This window comes from Balaenoptera acutorostrata, chromosome 2 (genome assembly GCF_949987535.1).
Source record: "Balaenoptera acutorostrata chromosome 2, mBalAcu1.1, whole genome shotgun sequence".
In the NCBI taxonomy this organism is placed as follows: domain Eukaryota; kingdom Metazoa; phylum Chordata; class Mammalia; order Artiodactyla; family Balaenopteridae; genus Balaenoptera; species Balaenoptera acutorostrata.
In genome coordinates, this window is record NC_080065.1 from 92962790 (window position 1) to 92978394 (window position 15605).

General features: G+C 39.2%; 1 protein-coding gene across 5 annotated transcripts in view; it reads left to right on the forward strand.

The window, feature by feature from the left end:
* FER (FER tyrosine kinase) overlaps positions 1–15605 on the forward strand; it is a 467575-nt gene that overhangs the window by 429613 nt on the left and 22357 nt on the right. For all 5 annotated transcript variants that reach the window (XM_057540547.1, XM_057540548.1, XM_007192081.3 and 2 more), the window contains one exon: positions 2248–2402. In XM_057540547.1, the coding sequence (XP_057396530.1) occupies positions 2248–2402 (155 nt within the window). The remainder of the gene's footprint in view (positions 1–2247; positions 2403–15605) is intronic.

Here is a 15605-nt window from a genome sequence, read left to right on the forward strand (position 1 = left end):
TGTCAGTGTCTCATTAAATTCCATGTTGTCAAATCTAATGGCCAGTTCATAGTCCTCATCTTTCTTGTCTTCTCAGCAGTAGATGTCAGTTAATTTCTATTCCCCCTTAAAAAGCTTTCCTCACTTGGCTTCCAGGACACCAGCCCCTCTGTTGGTTTCCCTCCTGCCTCACTTGCTGCTCCTTCTCAGCCCTTCTTTCTTCAATCCTTGAAATTATGGAGCACTTTTACTATAACAGAAGAGGAAATGGACATTAGGGGGCAACTGGCTGTCTCTGCCACACTCTGTGAATCTTGTTCTTCCCCCAGTTCCCCATTTCACTGTTAGCTCCAATCTTCCAGTTGCTTAGGCCAAAATATCTTGGGTCATCCATGACTCTTCTTCTCTCCTACTCCACATCCAGTCTACCAGCAAACCCTACTGATTGTATTGATACTTACAAAATACATTCTGAATCTGGTAGCTGCTGACCACCTCCACCACTTTCATCTTAGTGTAGGCTATCGTCACCTCTCCTAGACTTCTGAAATAGTCTGCTTACTGGTCTCTCTGGTTTTGCCAGTCCATTCTCCACATAGTAACATATAATCCTTCAAAAAATAAGTCACATTATGTCATTCCTGTGTGCAGAACTCTCTGGTTACCTCCTAGCTGAATAAAAGCCAAGGAGCCTACTATTAAAAGGCCATATATTATTTGGTCCTGGCTAACTCTGATTAAATCTGCTATTCTCTCCCTCACTCATTCCCTTCCAGCTCTGCTGGCTTCCTTGATGTTCCTTGAATATACCAAGCATGAACCAATTTTAGGGCCTTTGTATCTACTATCCCTTCTACCTTGACCACTCTTCACCTAGATATCCTCATGGCTTGTTCCTTAACTTCCTTCAGGTCTTTGATCAAATATCACACTGTCAAAAAGAGACCTCTCCTAACAACCTTTCTAAAATAGGATTCCCACTTGTAAATCTTTTTCCCTTTATACAACTCTTTTTCTTCTTAACACTCAACATCATTTGACCTATTATCTGATGTTCTTTGTGTGTGTGCATGCTCATATACTTTTTATCTATATTTTCTGTATATAAACATTTATATGTACATATATGAATGTGATTATTGAATGTCTTCCCCACTAGAATGAGAGTACTTGGTCTGTTTTGTTCACTGCTGTCTTTCCTCTTAGTTAAGGGTGGTCAAGATAGAGTTCTCTGAGGAGAGAAATGTAATGGTACTTCCCCTTTCTTTTAAAGAAACTTCCTAAAAATTCTAGACAACTCTTCTGCTTATATCTCACTGGCCAGTATTTAGATTACGGCCACAGCTAGCTGCAGGGGAGGTTCGGAAGTATAGCAGTTTGAGCTAAGAATGAATGAAGAGGAGCCAGCTATGCAAAAGCCTAGAAAGAGAGCACTACAGGCAAAGGGAATAGCTAAGTGCAAAGCCCTACAGTAGAAATAAGCTTGCCATGTTGAGGGGATTTGTCCTATGTTTGGGGACAAAAAGAAGCTGAATATGGCTGGAATATAGCAAATTATGGACAGACTGGAACAAGACAAGTTGAGAGAGAGAGAGGCAGGGCAGATCATCACATAGGGTTTTGCACATCCCAGATGCAAAAAAAAAAAAAAAGAGTCGCCGGACTCTCTGGCACCTCAGCCACTCTCCAACCTTTGGGAAATTCTAGGGCTACACTGCCAAAGGCTACTTAGCAGCTACAAGCCACATGCAGCTATTTAAATTAAATTAACTAACTGAAAGTAAAGAAAATTTAAAATTTCAGTTTCCCATCACACCAGCCACATTGCACATGTTCAATAGTCTCACGTGGCCAATGGCTACCTACTGGGCAGCACATGTCATGCCAGACAGCATTTGCCATTGTCACAGAAAGTTCTGTTAGTGCTGCTCTAGGAAAGCCAGTCAAAGGAGAAATAATGCCAAGTCTGCTTAGTCTCTCCTCTGTGATTTTTCTCTCTTAACCCTAGAATCAGTGTCTTTCTATTTAAATAGAAATAATATATGTGGTGCCTAGAGATTAGCATGTGGCCTGTTCCATATGCAAATGTTCTTGTGGATGATTTTTACCTATGACAGAAAAGATGGGAAAGACTGGTAAATTGCAAGCATTCTTAACCTCATTATGAATACACTGCAAATGTAAAATTGCAAAGCATGGAAGTCGTAAGTGTGAAAGCGGCTTTCAATTTGTTTTAATAGGTGTTTTCTATGTCTTATTGTAACCTAGGGATCTTGCTGCAAGAAACTGTCTGGTAGGTGAAAATAATGTTCTGAAAATCAGTGACTTTGGAATGTCTCGTCAAGAGGATGGTGGAGTGTATTCATCTTCTGGCTTAAAGCAGATTCCCATTAAATGGACAGCACCAGAAGCTCTTAATTATGGTAAGAATAGACTTTTTTCTTTTTGGTGGTAAAAATGGACTCCATTAGCACAAAACTCACAAGCAAAGTTACAGGGGTAGAGCAGAGCTCCAGTTAGAATCATCTGAGAAGCAACAAAAAAGGATGTGTAAGTGTTCAGACTTTACACTTGAACATGAGCACAAACTTAATTCACTGATCTTATTAATCAGATTTTTGTATGGAAGATTGCTAGATTTAAAAGATGGATAATACTTACAAGCATTGTTAAGTATGACTGTACCTCTGAAAGTTTTTATTGTTATCCAAAAAAAGATTATTTATTTCTATCTTAATAGTCAAATTATACCCAGAGTAAAAATGTTGCTGTGGCTCTGGACCATTTCTTTTGAATGTCTTATAATTGGTCCAATAACCTCATCTAATGTTAGGTTCCTAAATATTAAGTCAGTGAATGCTGTTGTTTCTCACTCTGAAAATTGACATGGTTTCTTAGCATCTCAGTCTCTGGAACTTGTATAAATCTTGTGGGAAGAGAGAGATGGGAGTTGTTACATTTTAAAACAGCAGGGATTTTTTTCACTTGAATTTTTATGTGTCATTGTAATTGGAAGTAAATACAGCTTGTATTATCTGTGGTTGGGATGAAATGGGCCATAGCAAGATGAGTAAGAGCTCAAGAATTTTATTTTTTTTTAAAAATGTGCTTTTAAGTGAAATTAAAAATGACATTTTCATTAAGGGAAGCAGCATATGAGCCATGAGTTGGTGAATGGGTATAGTATGTTTTGAATAAAAATATCTTAAAGTGGAGGGAAGCATCATGCAGTGTCCCTGTGTCCTCAGTCCTGCTCCTCAAAGTGGAGATGCACAAGAGGCAGGCAAGGGCGCGCAGCTTGTGAGACTCCATGCCAGCTGGCACCATGCATGTGTGGCCGCTGCCCCTCATCATGGTCCCCACCTTGCTGCAGCTCGTAACAAAGCATGCATCAGAAAATATTTAGTAAGTGCCACCTTCACGTGGCCAGGGCACCAAGCCTCGCCTCAGCCTCCTACTTCTGCTTCCTTCCGGCTGGACCTAGACCAGGTGTGGGAGGGAAGAAGCTGAGGTTTGTGACATGAAAGTATATTAGGGAGATTGAAGACAAGATGGCAGAGTAGAATAGGACTTGAGCTCACCTCCTGTTATGAAAACACCAAAATCATAACTTAACTGCTGAACAACCATCAGCAAAAAAAAGACTGGAACCTACCAAAAAAGATATTCTACATCCAAAGACAAAGACGAAGCCACAATGAGATGAGGGACAAGATCCAGCTCCACCCACCAGTGGGAAGGCACCAGGAAGCCTGCACAAGCCCTTGGACCAACCTCACCCACCAGGGGTCAGAAATCAGAAGCAAGAAGAACTACAATCCTGCAGCCTGCAGAACAAAGCCCACAAACACAGAAAGTTAGAAAAAATGAGACAGCAGAGAAATATGTTCCAGATGAAGGAACAAGATAAAACCCCAGAAGAACAACTAAGTGAGGAGGAGATAGGCAGTCTGCCTGAAAAAGATGATCCAAGATCTCAGAAAAAGAATGGAGGCACAGACCAAGAAGATACAAAAAATGTTTAACAAAGAGCTAGAAGATTTAAAGAACAAACAGAGATGAACAATAACTAACTGAAATGAAAAATATACTAGAAGGAATCAGTAGCAGAATAAATGAGGCAGAAGAACGAATAAGTCAGCTGGAAGACAGATTGGTGGAAATCACTGCCACACAACAGAATAAAGGAAAAAGAATGAAAAGAGATGAGGACAAACTAAGAGATCTCTGGGACAAGATTAAATGCACCAACATTCACATTATAGGGGTTGCAGAAGGAGAAAAGAGGAAGGGCCTGAGAAAATATTTGAAGAGATAATAGCCAAAGACTTCCCTAACATGGGAAAGGAAACAAACAATCACTCAAGTCCAGGAAGCACAAAAAATCCCATACAGGGTAAACCTGAGGAGGACCGTGCCAAGACACATATTAATCAAATTAACAAAAATTAAAAACAAAGAGAAAATGTTAACAATTTATTGACAGGAGACATATTAATATGTCTCTTGTTACCCGAACATTATTGACCAGAGACATATCAATACGTTTTTAGAGAGTGATACAATTAATATCAACTTGCAAAGTTGTTAGAGCTTAAAGTTGATCAACAGTTCATTAGACAGCTTATGATGTCATTATCATTCACATTTTGCTCTGTTAGGTTTTTGTTCCAACCTTGTGTATATTATAAACACAAGTTTATTACCATAAAATTTTCAAAAATGACACATCGCAAAATTTTGAGTGAAAAAGAATTTTTTGGTGAATTTTATGCAGATACTTTCTCTGATTGAGCAACATATATACTAGTGTCTCAGAAGATGATAGTTCTTCAGAATATAGTTCTGATTCACACGATGTGAATATTAGACCAACAAAAAGACAAAAAACCTTAATGATTGATTCTGATACAGAAAGTGAAAATGAAACTCACGGTGCTGGAGAATGCTCCTTTGCTTCTACAGAAGAGTGGATTGAAGACAACATTTCATGAAAATTAGAAGACTTTACAGGTGTGTCAGGTGTAATTGCTGACTGTAATAACCCACAAAGTGTTTGTGAAATAACAATTTTTGGTAATGACTTTTTTGAGTTGGTCACTTCTCAAACAAATTTGTATCACCAGCAGAATGGGAAATCATATAAAAACTATGATACGGATTTAAAATGGACTGATGTAACCAGTAGTGACATGAAGAAGTTTCTTGGATTAATAATTTTGATGGGACAAATAAGAAAGTCACACTGGAAAGAATATTGGTCGACTGATCCCTTACTTGAAACACCTGTCTTTCCAAAGATTATGACAAGAAGAAAGTTCGAACAAATAATGATATTTCTTCACTTTAACCATAACTCAGAAACTGCACTTCCTGCAGACAGAACTTCAAAAGCTAAACCTCTTTTGTATTATTTTCTACCAAAATTTCAATTGATTTATATACCCAAACAAGAGCTATCACTTGAGGAGGCAATGATAGAGTGGAGAGGACGACTCAGATTCAAAACCTATATTCCCAGAAAACTTACAAAATATGGAATTTTGGTCAGGATGGTTACCGAAAATGAAATGATATATATGCTACCTTGAGATTTACATGGGTGAAGGAAAGAAACTTCAAGAAACAATATTATCAGTCCTACAACCTTATCTTGGTTCATGACACCATATTTACAAAGACAATTATTACAACAGTGTGTCCACATCTGAAATATTGTTGAAAAATAAAACCGGAGTTTGTGGGACTATAAGAGAGAATCATGGTCTACCAAACCAATTAAAGAAGAAATCTAAAAACCTACAGAGGGGAGAAATGACATCCTTATGGAAGGGAGAAGTGATTCTTCTTATATGGAAAGACAAGAGGCTAGTCTGCATGGTGACAACTCTTCATGACGCCACCATAGCATCTACAGGAAAGGAAGACAGGAGGACTGGCCATCAGAACTAAACCCACTTGTATATTAGAGTATAATAAATATATGAAAGGAGTTGATCGATCCGATCAATATCTGGCAAACTTCAATATCCTCTGGAAAACTCGAAAATGGTATAAGAAAGTGGGTTTCTATTTGAGTAGTTGTGGTTTATTCAATGAGTTTAAAATTTATTGTAGCCTTAATGCACAGAATAAAATGATTTACAAGCAAGTTTTGTTAGCAGTAGCTAGAGAATGGGTAACTGACAATTCTAGTAAATGCAGTGGTAGTCCTGCACCTGGTCCTGCTTGTGGCATTTCTAAAAGAGCCCCCCACAAAGATCCACCTTGTCAACTATCAGGTAAAATAAAAGAACATATTCTAGAGGAAACAATACCCACAGGACTAAAAAAACAAATGCCACCAGAAAGTGTAGCGTCTGCTCTAACAGGGGAAAGTGCAGTGAAACACAGTATATTTGTAATAGATGTTCTGTTCCCCTGCACAGAGGTGCCTGCTATACTGCCTATCACACTCTAATGAAATATTAGAATACCTTAGTAAGACATGTACAAAGTTTCAAATAAATACATTAAGTGCAAAAAAAGTTGTTGATATTTACTCAAACGTGGGTGTTTCAATATTCACTTACATAACAAATTGCCTGACCATAGACGTTAGTTTCTGCAAAAATCCCCCAGTCAATAATGTGTTAAAAGCAATATGAGAAAAGCAACAAATAACATAAAAGGAAATCCCCATAAGGTTATCAGCTGGTTTTTCAGCAGAAACTCTGCAGGCCAGAGGGAGTGGCAGGATATATTTAAAGTGATAAAAGGGAAAAACCTACAACCAAGAATATTCTGCCCAGCAAGCCTCTCATTCAGATTTGACAGATAAATCGAAGCATTACGAACAAGCAAAAGCTAAGAAAATTCAGCACCACCAAACCAACTTTACAACAAATGTTAAAGGAACTTCTCTAGGTGGAAAAGAAAAGGCCACAACTAGAAACAAGAAGATTACAAATGGGAAAACTGACCAGTAAAGGCAAACATGCAGTAAAGGTAGAAAATCGTCCACATGCAAATAAGATATCAAAACCAGCAGTCATGAGAATAGGAGAGTACACATTCAGGATATTGGAAATGCATTTGAAAATAAGAGACCAGCAACTTAAAGCAATCTTGTACATATATAGACTGCTATATCAAAACCTCATCGGAACCACAGACTAAAAGTCTACAATAGATACACAGAAAAGAAAAAGCAATCTAAACACAACACTAAAGATAGTCACCTGGGCTTCCCTGGTGGCACAGTGGTTGAGAATCTGCCTGCCAATGCAGGGGACACAGGTTCGAGCCCTGGTCTGGGAAGATCCCACATGCCGCGGAGCAACTGGGCCCATGAGCCACAATTACTGAGCCTGCGTGTCTGGAGCCTGTGCTCCGCAACAAGAGAGGCCACGATAGTGAGAGGCCTGCGCACCGCGATGAAGAGTGGCCCCCGCTTGCCACAACTGGAGAAAGCCCTCACACAGAAACGAAGACCCAACACAGCCATAAATTTAAAAAAATAAAAAAATAAAAAAAAATAAAGATAGTCATCAAATCACAAGAGAATAGAACAAAAGAGGAAGGTAAGAAAAAAAGACCTAAAAAAACAAATCCCCAAAAATTAACAACATGGCAATAAGAACATACATATTGATAATTACCTTAAATGTAAATGGATTAAATGCTCCAACCAAAAGACACAGACTGGATGAATGGATACAAAACCAAGACCCATATATATGCTGTCTACAATAGACCCACTTCAGATCTGGGGACACGTACAGACTGAAAGTGAGGGAATGGAAGATAGTATTCCATGCATATGGAAATCAAAAGAAAGCTGGAATAGCAATACACATATCAGACAAAATAGACTAAAATAAAGACTGTTACAAGAGACAAAAAAGGACACTACATAATGATCAAGGGATCAATCCAAGAAGAAGATACAACAATTGTAAATATATATGCACCCAACATAGGAGCACCTCAATATATAAGGCAAATGCTAACAGTCATAAAAGAAGTCAACAGTATCACAATAATAATGGGGGACTTTAACACCCCACTTTCATCAGTGGACAAATCATCCAGACAGAAAATCAGTAAAGAAACACAGGTCTTAAATGACACATTAGACCAGATGGACTTAATTGATATTTATAGAGCATTCCATCCAAAGGCAGCAGATTACACTTTCTTCTCAAGTGCACACGGAACATTCTCCACAACATATCACATCTTGGGTCACAAATCAAGCCTCAGTAAATTTAAGAAAATTGAAATCAAGCATCTTTTCCAAACACAACACTGTGAGACTAAAAATCAACTACAAGAAAAAAGCTGTAAAAAACACAAACATGTGGAGGCTAAACAATATGTTACTAAATAACCAGTGGATCACTGAAGAAGTCAAAGAGGAAATCAAAAAATACCTAGAGACAAATGACAACAAAAACACGACGATCCAAAAACCTATGGGACACAGCAAAAGCAGTTCTAAGAGGGAAGTTTATAGCAATACAATCTTAACTCAGGCAACAAGAAAAATCTCAAATAAACAACCTAAACTTACACCTAAAGCAACTAGAGAACGAACAAATGAAACCCAATGTTAGTAGAAGGAAAGAAATCATAAAAATCAGCAAAGAAATACATAAAATAGAGACAAAGAAAACAGCAAAGATCAATGAAACTAAAAGCTGGTTCTTTGAGGGAGGGGCAAGATGGCAGAAGAGTAAGATGCGGAGATCACCTTCCTTCCCACAGATACAGTAGAAATACATCTACACGTGGAACTGCTCCTACAGAACACCCACTGAACGCTGGCAGAAGACGTCAGACCTCCCAAAAGGCAAGAAACTCCCCACGTACTTGGGTAGGGCAAAAGAAAAAAGAAATAACAGAGACAAAAGAATAGGGACGGGACCTACACCAGTGGGAGGAAGCTGTGAAGGAGGAAAGGTTTCCACACACTAGGAAGCCCCTTCATGGGCAGAGACTGCGGGTGGCAGAGGAGGGAAGCTTCGGAGCCAAGGAGGAGAGCACAGCCACAGGGGTGCGGAGGGCAAAGTGGAGAGATTCCCTCACGGAGGATCGGTGCTGAGTAGCACTCACCAGCCCGAGAGGCTTGTCTGCTCAGCCGCCGGGGCGGGCGGGGGCTGGGAGCTGAGGCTCGGGCTTCGGTGCTAGCCGGGAGGGAGTCCGGGAAAAAGTCTGCAGCTGCCGAAGAGGCAAGAGACTTTTTCTTACCTCTTTGTTTCGCGGCGCGCAAGGAGGGGGGATTCAGAGCGCCGCCTAAACGAGCTCCAGAGATGGGCGCGAGCCGTGGCTATCAGCGCGGATCCCACAGCAACAGGGGAGCAGAGGGAATAATGGGGAGATTCCTGCACAGAGGCTCGGCGCCGAGCAGCGCTCACCAGCCCGAGAGGCTTGTCTGCTCACCCGCTGGGGCAGGCGGGGGCTGGGAGCTGAGGCTCAGGCTTCGGTGCTAGCCGGGAGGGAGTCCGGGAAAAAGTCTGCAGCTGCCGAAGAGGCAAGAGACTTTTTCTTGCCTCTTTGTTTCATGGTGCGCAAGGAGAGGGGATTCAGAGCGCCGCCTAAACGAACTCCAGAGACGGGCATGAGCCGCGGCTATCAGCACGGACCCCAGAGATGGGCGCAAGCCACGGTTATCAGCGCGGACCCCAGAGACGGGCAGGAGACGCTAAGGCTGCTGCTGCCGCCACCAAGAAGCCTGTGCGAGCACAGGTCACTATCCACACCTCCCCTCTTGGGAGGTTGTGCAGCACGCCACTGCCAGGGTCCCGTGACCCAGGGACAACTTCCCTGGGAGAACGCACGGTGCGCCTCAGGCTGCTGCAACGTCATGCCGGCTTCTGCCGGCGCAGGCTCACCCCGCATCCGTACCCTTCCCTCCCCCCACCCCCGCACCCCCGCCTGAGTGAGCCAGAGCCCGCGAAGCAGCTGCTCCTTTAACCCCGTCCTGTGTGAGCGAAGAACAGACGCCCTCAGGCGACCTACACGCAGAGGCGGGTCCAAATCCAAAGCTGAACCCCGGGAGCTGTACGAACAAAGAAGAGAAAGGGAAATTTCTCCCAGCAGCCTCAGAAGCAGCGGATTAAAGCTCCACAAACAACTTGATGTACCTGCATTTGTTGAATACCTGAATAGACAACGAATCATCCCAAATTCAGGAGGTGGACTTTGGGAGCAGGATATATTAATTTTTCCCCTTTTCCTTTTTTTGTGACTGTATATGTGTATGCTTCTGGGTGAGATTTTGTCTGTATAGCTTTGCTTTCACCATTTGTCCTAGGGTTCGGTCTGTCTGTTTGTTTTTTTTTTTTACTTAAAAAAATTTTTTCTTAATAAATTTTTCTTAATAATTTTTTCCTTATTTTTTATTTAAAAAATTTTTTATTAATAAATTTTTTCTTAGTAATTTTTTCTTATTTTTTATTATAAAAAATTAATAAATTTATTTTTAAAAATTAAAAAAAAATTTTCTTAATAAATTTTTTTTCTTATTTTTTATTATAATAGCTTTATTTTATTTTATTTTATTTTATCTTCTTTCTTTCTTTCTATTTTTTCTCCCTTTTATTCTGAGCCATGTGGATGACAGGCTCTTGGTGCTCCAGCCAGGCATAAGGGCTGTGCCTCTGAGGTGTGAGAACCAACTTCAGGACAATGGTCCACAAGAGACCTCCCAGCTCCACGTAATACCAAATGGCGAAAATCTCTCAGAGATCTCCATCTCAACATCAAGACCCAGCTTCACTCAATGACCAGCAAGCTACAGTGCTGGACACCCTATGCCAAACAACTAGCAAGACAGGAACACAGCCACATCCGTTAGCAGAGAGGCTGCCTAAAATCATAATAAGGCCACAGACACCCCAAAACACACCACCAGACATGGATGTGCCCACCAGAAAGACAAGATCCAACCTCATCCACCAGAACTCAGGCACTAGTCCCCTCCACCAGGAAGCCTACACAACCCACTGAACCAACCTTAGCCACTGGGGACAGATACCAAAAACAACGGGAACTACGAACCTGCAGCCTGTGAAAAGGAGACCCCAAACACAGTAAGATAAGCACAATGAGAAGACAAAAAACCACACAGCAGGTGAAGGAGCAGGGTCAAATCACACCAGACCTAACAAATGAAGAGGAAATAGGCAGTCTACCTGAAAAAGAATTCAGAATAATGATAGTAAAGATGATCCAAAATCTTGGAAATAGAATAGACAAAATGCAAGAAACATTTAACAAGGATGTAGAAGAACTAAAGAGGAACCAAGCAACGATGAAAAACACAATAAATGAAATTAAAAATACTCTAGATGGGATCAATAGCAGAATAACTGCGGCAGAAGAACGGATAAGTGACCTGGAGGACAGAATGGTGGAATTCACTGCTGCGGAACAGAATAAAGAAAAAAGAATGAAAAGAACTGAGGACAGTCTCAGAGACCTCTGGGACAACATTAAATGCAACAACATTTGAATTATAGGGGTGTCAGAAGAAGAAGAGAAAAAGAAAGGGACTGAGAAAATATTTGAAGAGATTATAGTTGAAAACTTCCCTAATATGGGAAAGGAAATAGTTAATCAAGTCCTGGAAGCACAGAGAGTCCCATATAGGATAAATCCAAGGAGAAACACGCCAAGACACATATTAATCAAACTATCAAAAATTAAATATAAAGAAAACATATTAAAAGCAGCAAGGGAAAAACAACAAATAACACACAAGGGAATCCCCATAAGGTTAACAGCTGATCTTTCAGCAGAAACTCTGCAAGCCAGAAAGGAGTGGCAGGATATACTTAAAGTCATGAAGGAGAAAAACCTACAACCAAGGTTACTCTACCCAGCAAGGATCTCATTCAGATTTGATGGAGAAATTAAAACCTTTACAGACAAGCAAAGCTGGTTCTTTGAAATGATATACAAAATTGATAAGCCTTTAGCTAGACTCATCAAGAAAAAAAGAGAGCGAGCTCAAATCAATAAAATTAGAAATGATAAAGGAGAAGTTACAACAGACACCACAGAAATACAAAGGATCATAAGAGGCTACTACAAGCAACTATACACCAATAAAATGGACAACCTAGAAGAAATCGACAAATTCTTAGAAAGGCACAATCTTCCAAGACTGAACCAGGAATAAATAGAAAATATGAACAGACCAATCACAAGTACTGAACTTGAAACTGTGATTTAAAGACTCCCTACAAACAAAAGTCCAAGACCAGATGGCTTCATAGGCGAATTCTATCAAACATTTAGAGAAGAGTTAACACCTATCCTTCTGAAACTATTCCAAAAAAATTGTAGAGGAACGAACACTCCCAAGCTCATTCTATGAGGCCACCATCACCCTGTTACCAAAACCAGACAAAAATATCACAAAGAAAGAGAAGTACAGGCCAATATCGCTAATGAACAGAGACACAAAAATCCTCAACCAAATACTAGCAGCTACATCTAAAAGAATGAACAGCTACATCTAGAAGAATGACATTAGAACATTCTTTAACACCATACACAAAAATAAACTCAAAATGGATTAAAGATCTAAATGTAAGGCCGGATACTATAAAACAGAGGAAAACACAGGCAGAACGCTCTTTGACATAAATCGCAGAAAGGTCTTTTTGGATCCACTTCCTAGAGTAATGAAAATAAAAACAAACAAATGGGACCTAATTAAACTTAGAAGCTTTTGCACAGCAAAGGAAACATAAACAAAATGAAAAGACAACCCGCAGAACGGGGGAAAATATTCGTAAATGAAGCAACTGACAAGGAATTAATCTCCAAAATACACAAACAGCTCATGCAGCTTAATATCAAAAAAACAAACGACCCAATCAAAAAATGGGCATAAGATCTAAATAGACATTTCTCCAAAGAAGACTTACAGATGACCAACAGGCACATGAAAAGATGCTTGACATCGCTAATTATTAGAGAAATGCAAATCAAAACTACAATGAGGTATCATCTAACACGAGTCAGAATGGCTGTCATCAAAAAGTCTACAAACAATAAATGCTGGAGAGGGTGTCGAGAAAAGGGAACCTTCCTACACTGTTGGTGGGAATGTAAATTGGTACAGCCACTATGGAGAACAATATGTAGGTTCCTTAAAAAGCTAAAAATAGAACTACCATGTCCTCCAGCAATCCCATTCCTGGGCATATATCTGGAGAAAACCATAATTCCAAAAGATACATGCACCCCAATGTTCATTTCAGCACCATTTACAATAGCCAGGACATGGAAGCAACCTAAATGTCCATTGACAGAGGAATGTATAAAGAAGACGTGGTGCATATACAATGGAATATTATATATAAATGGAATATTAGTGATAAAAAAGAGTGAAATAATGCCATTTGCAGCAATATGGATGGACCTAGAGATAGTCATACTAATTGCAGTAACTCCGACAGAGTAAGACGAATATCATATGATATTACTTATATGTGGAATCTAAAAAAAATGATACAAATGAACTTATTTACAAAACAGAAATGGACTCACAGACTTCGAAAACAAACTTATGGTTACCAAATGGGAAAGGTCGGGGGTGGGGGATAAATTAGGAGTTTGGGATTAACAGATACACACTACTATCTATAAAACAGATAATCAACAAGGACCTACTGTATAGCTCAGGGAATTCTACTCAATGTTCTGTAATGACGTATATGGGAAAAAAATCTGAAAAGGAATGGATATATGTATGTATATATAACTGAATCACTTTGATGTATACTTGAAACTAACAACATTGTAAATCAAGTATACTCCAATATAAAATAAAAATTAAGTTGAAAATATAAAATGATTCTTTATTGATTTAAAGTGAAAAATTACTTCACCATGAGAAATTAATAAGGTATTTACAAATGTCTTAATGGCTTAATTAAAGACCAGGTAACTTAGAAAGAGCTTGGAGGTGAAATTCATGTAACATAAAATTAACCATTTTAAAGCAAACAATTCAATGGCATTTAGTACATTCACTGTGGTGTGCAACCACTGCCTCTGTCTAGTTCCAAAACACTGTCATCACTCCAAAATAAAATTTATACCCATATTAAGCAGTTAGTCCCCATTCCTTCCTTCCCTCAGCCACTGGCAACCACATATCTGCTTTTTGTTGCTATGTATTTACCTATTCTGCATATTTCATATAAATGGAATCATACAATATGTGACCTTTGGTATGTGACTTCTTTCACTTAGTATAATGTTTTCAAGGTTCATCCATGTTGTAGCATGTGTCATTATTTTACTCCTTTTTATGGATGAATAATCATTCTGCTGTATATATTTACCACCATTTATTTATCTGTTCATTCATTGATGTATATTTGAGCAGTGTTTACCTTTTGGCTCTTGTGAATAACTCTGCTATAAACATCTGTATTCCAGGATTTATTTGAGGACGTATTTTCAATTATTCTGAGTACACACTAGGTAATATGGTAATTCTGTGCTTAACTTCTTGAGGAACCACCAGATGTTTTCCAGATAAAGCTTTGGAATGTTATTGTTTTGGAAGTGAATTGGGGGTGGATCGAGACACCAGAATCTGCTTTGTATTTTGCATATCAGCAAGGCTATGGCATAGATAAGTGTAGGTAGTTGTCATTGTGAGAAATTGACTAAGCTGTTCTAGTTCCCAACAATGAAATTTTTTACCTTAATACTCCACAGAAACTAATCCTCACCCTTAGTGTGTCTTCCCATGTGCTGGCAAGAGAAGCTTTTGGAAGCTTTGCAGATCACAAACTAATTCCACCATTCCTCAAAATCTAGAGAAAATGGCAGCCCTGCTATTTTCCAGTGATTCTTCTCTGGGGTGGTTATTACTCTAAAGCTATATTCCTAAGGAGAACAATCACAGGATAAAATAAAGGACTGTATTCTTTTTATTTACTCAGAGGTTTTCTTTAGATGACAAAACATTGTTAAGCACCTTCTTCTTGATTCTTACAGCATCCCTATAAAGGAGCTGGAGCTGGACTTGGGAGCCCTAAAACCTTATCAATAAAATCCAGCTCTCTAGAATGTGTTCTTAACCCTGTTTGCCAGATTCTCTATATTACACTGCCTTTAAAACTCCTCTTACTGCTAAGCAATTATGCCAAGTAAAATCCTGCCTTTCAATCACAGTGTGTTTTAGTTGAATTTCAAGCTGACTAAAGTATTTACAAATCAAAATTCTAATTCCAAATATCTTTAAGAGCCAGACCTACATTTGGTATGTCATATAATAAAGACAGGCAAGAAGATCTTTGATTGGCAGTGAGGGACCTCTTTTAGCAGTCTTTAATGTTAACTTTATAAAATGCAGAACAACACACCCTCTCACCATACACAAAAATAAACTCAAAATGGCTTAAAGACTTTAACATAATACATGACACCATAAAACTCCTAGAAGAGATCATAGGCAAAACATTCTCTTACATAAATCATACCAATGTTTTCTTAGGTCAGTCTCCCAAGGCAATAGAAATAAAAACAAAAATAAACAAATGGGACCTAATCAAACTTACAAGATTTTGCACAGCAAAGGAAACCATAAACAAAACGAAAAGACAGCTTACAGA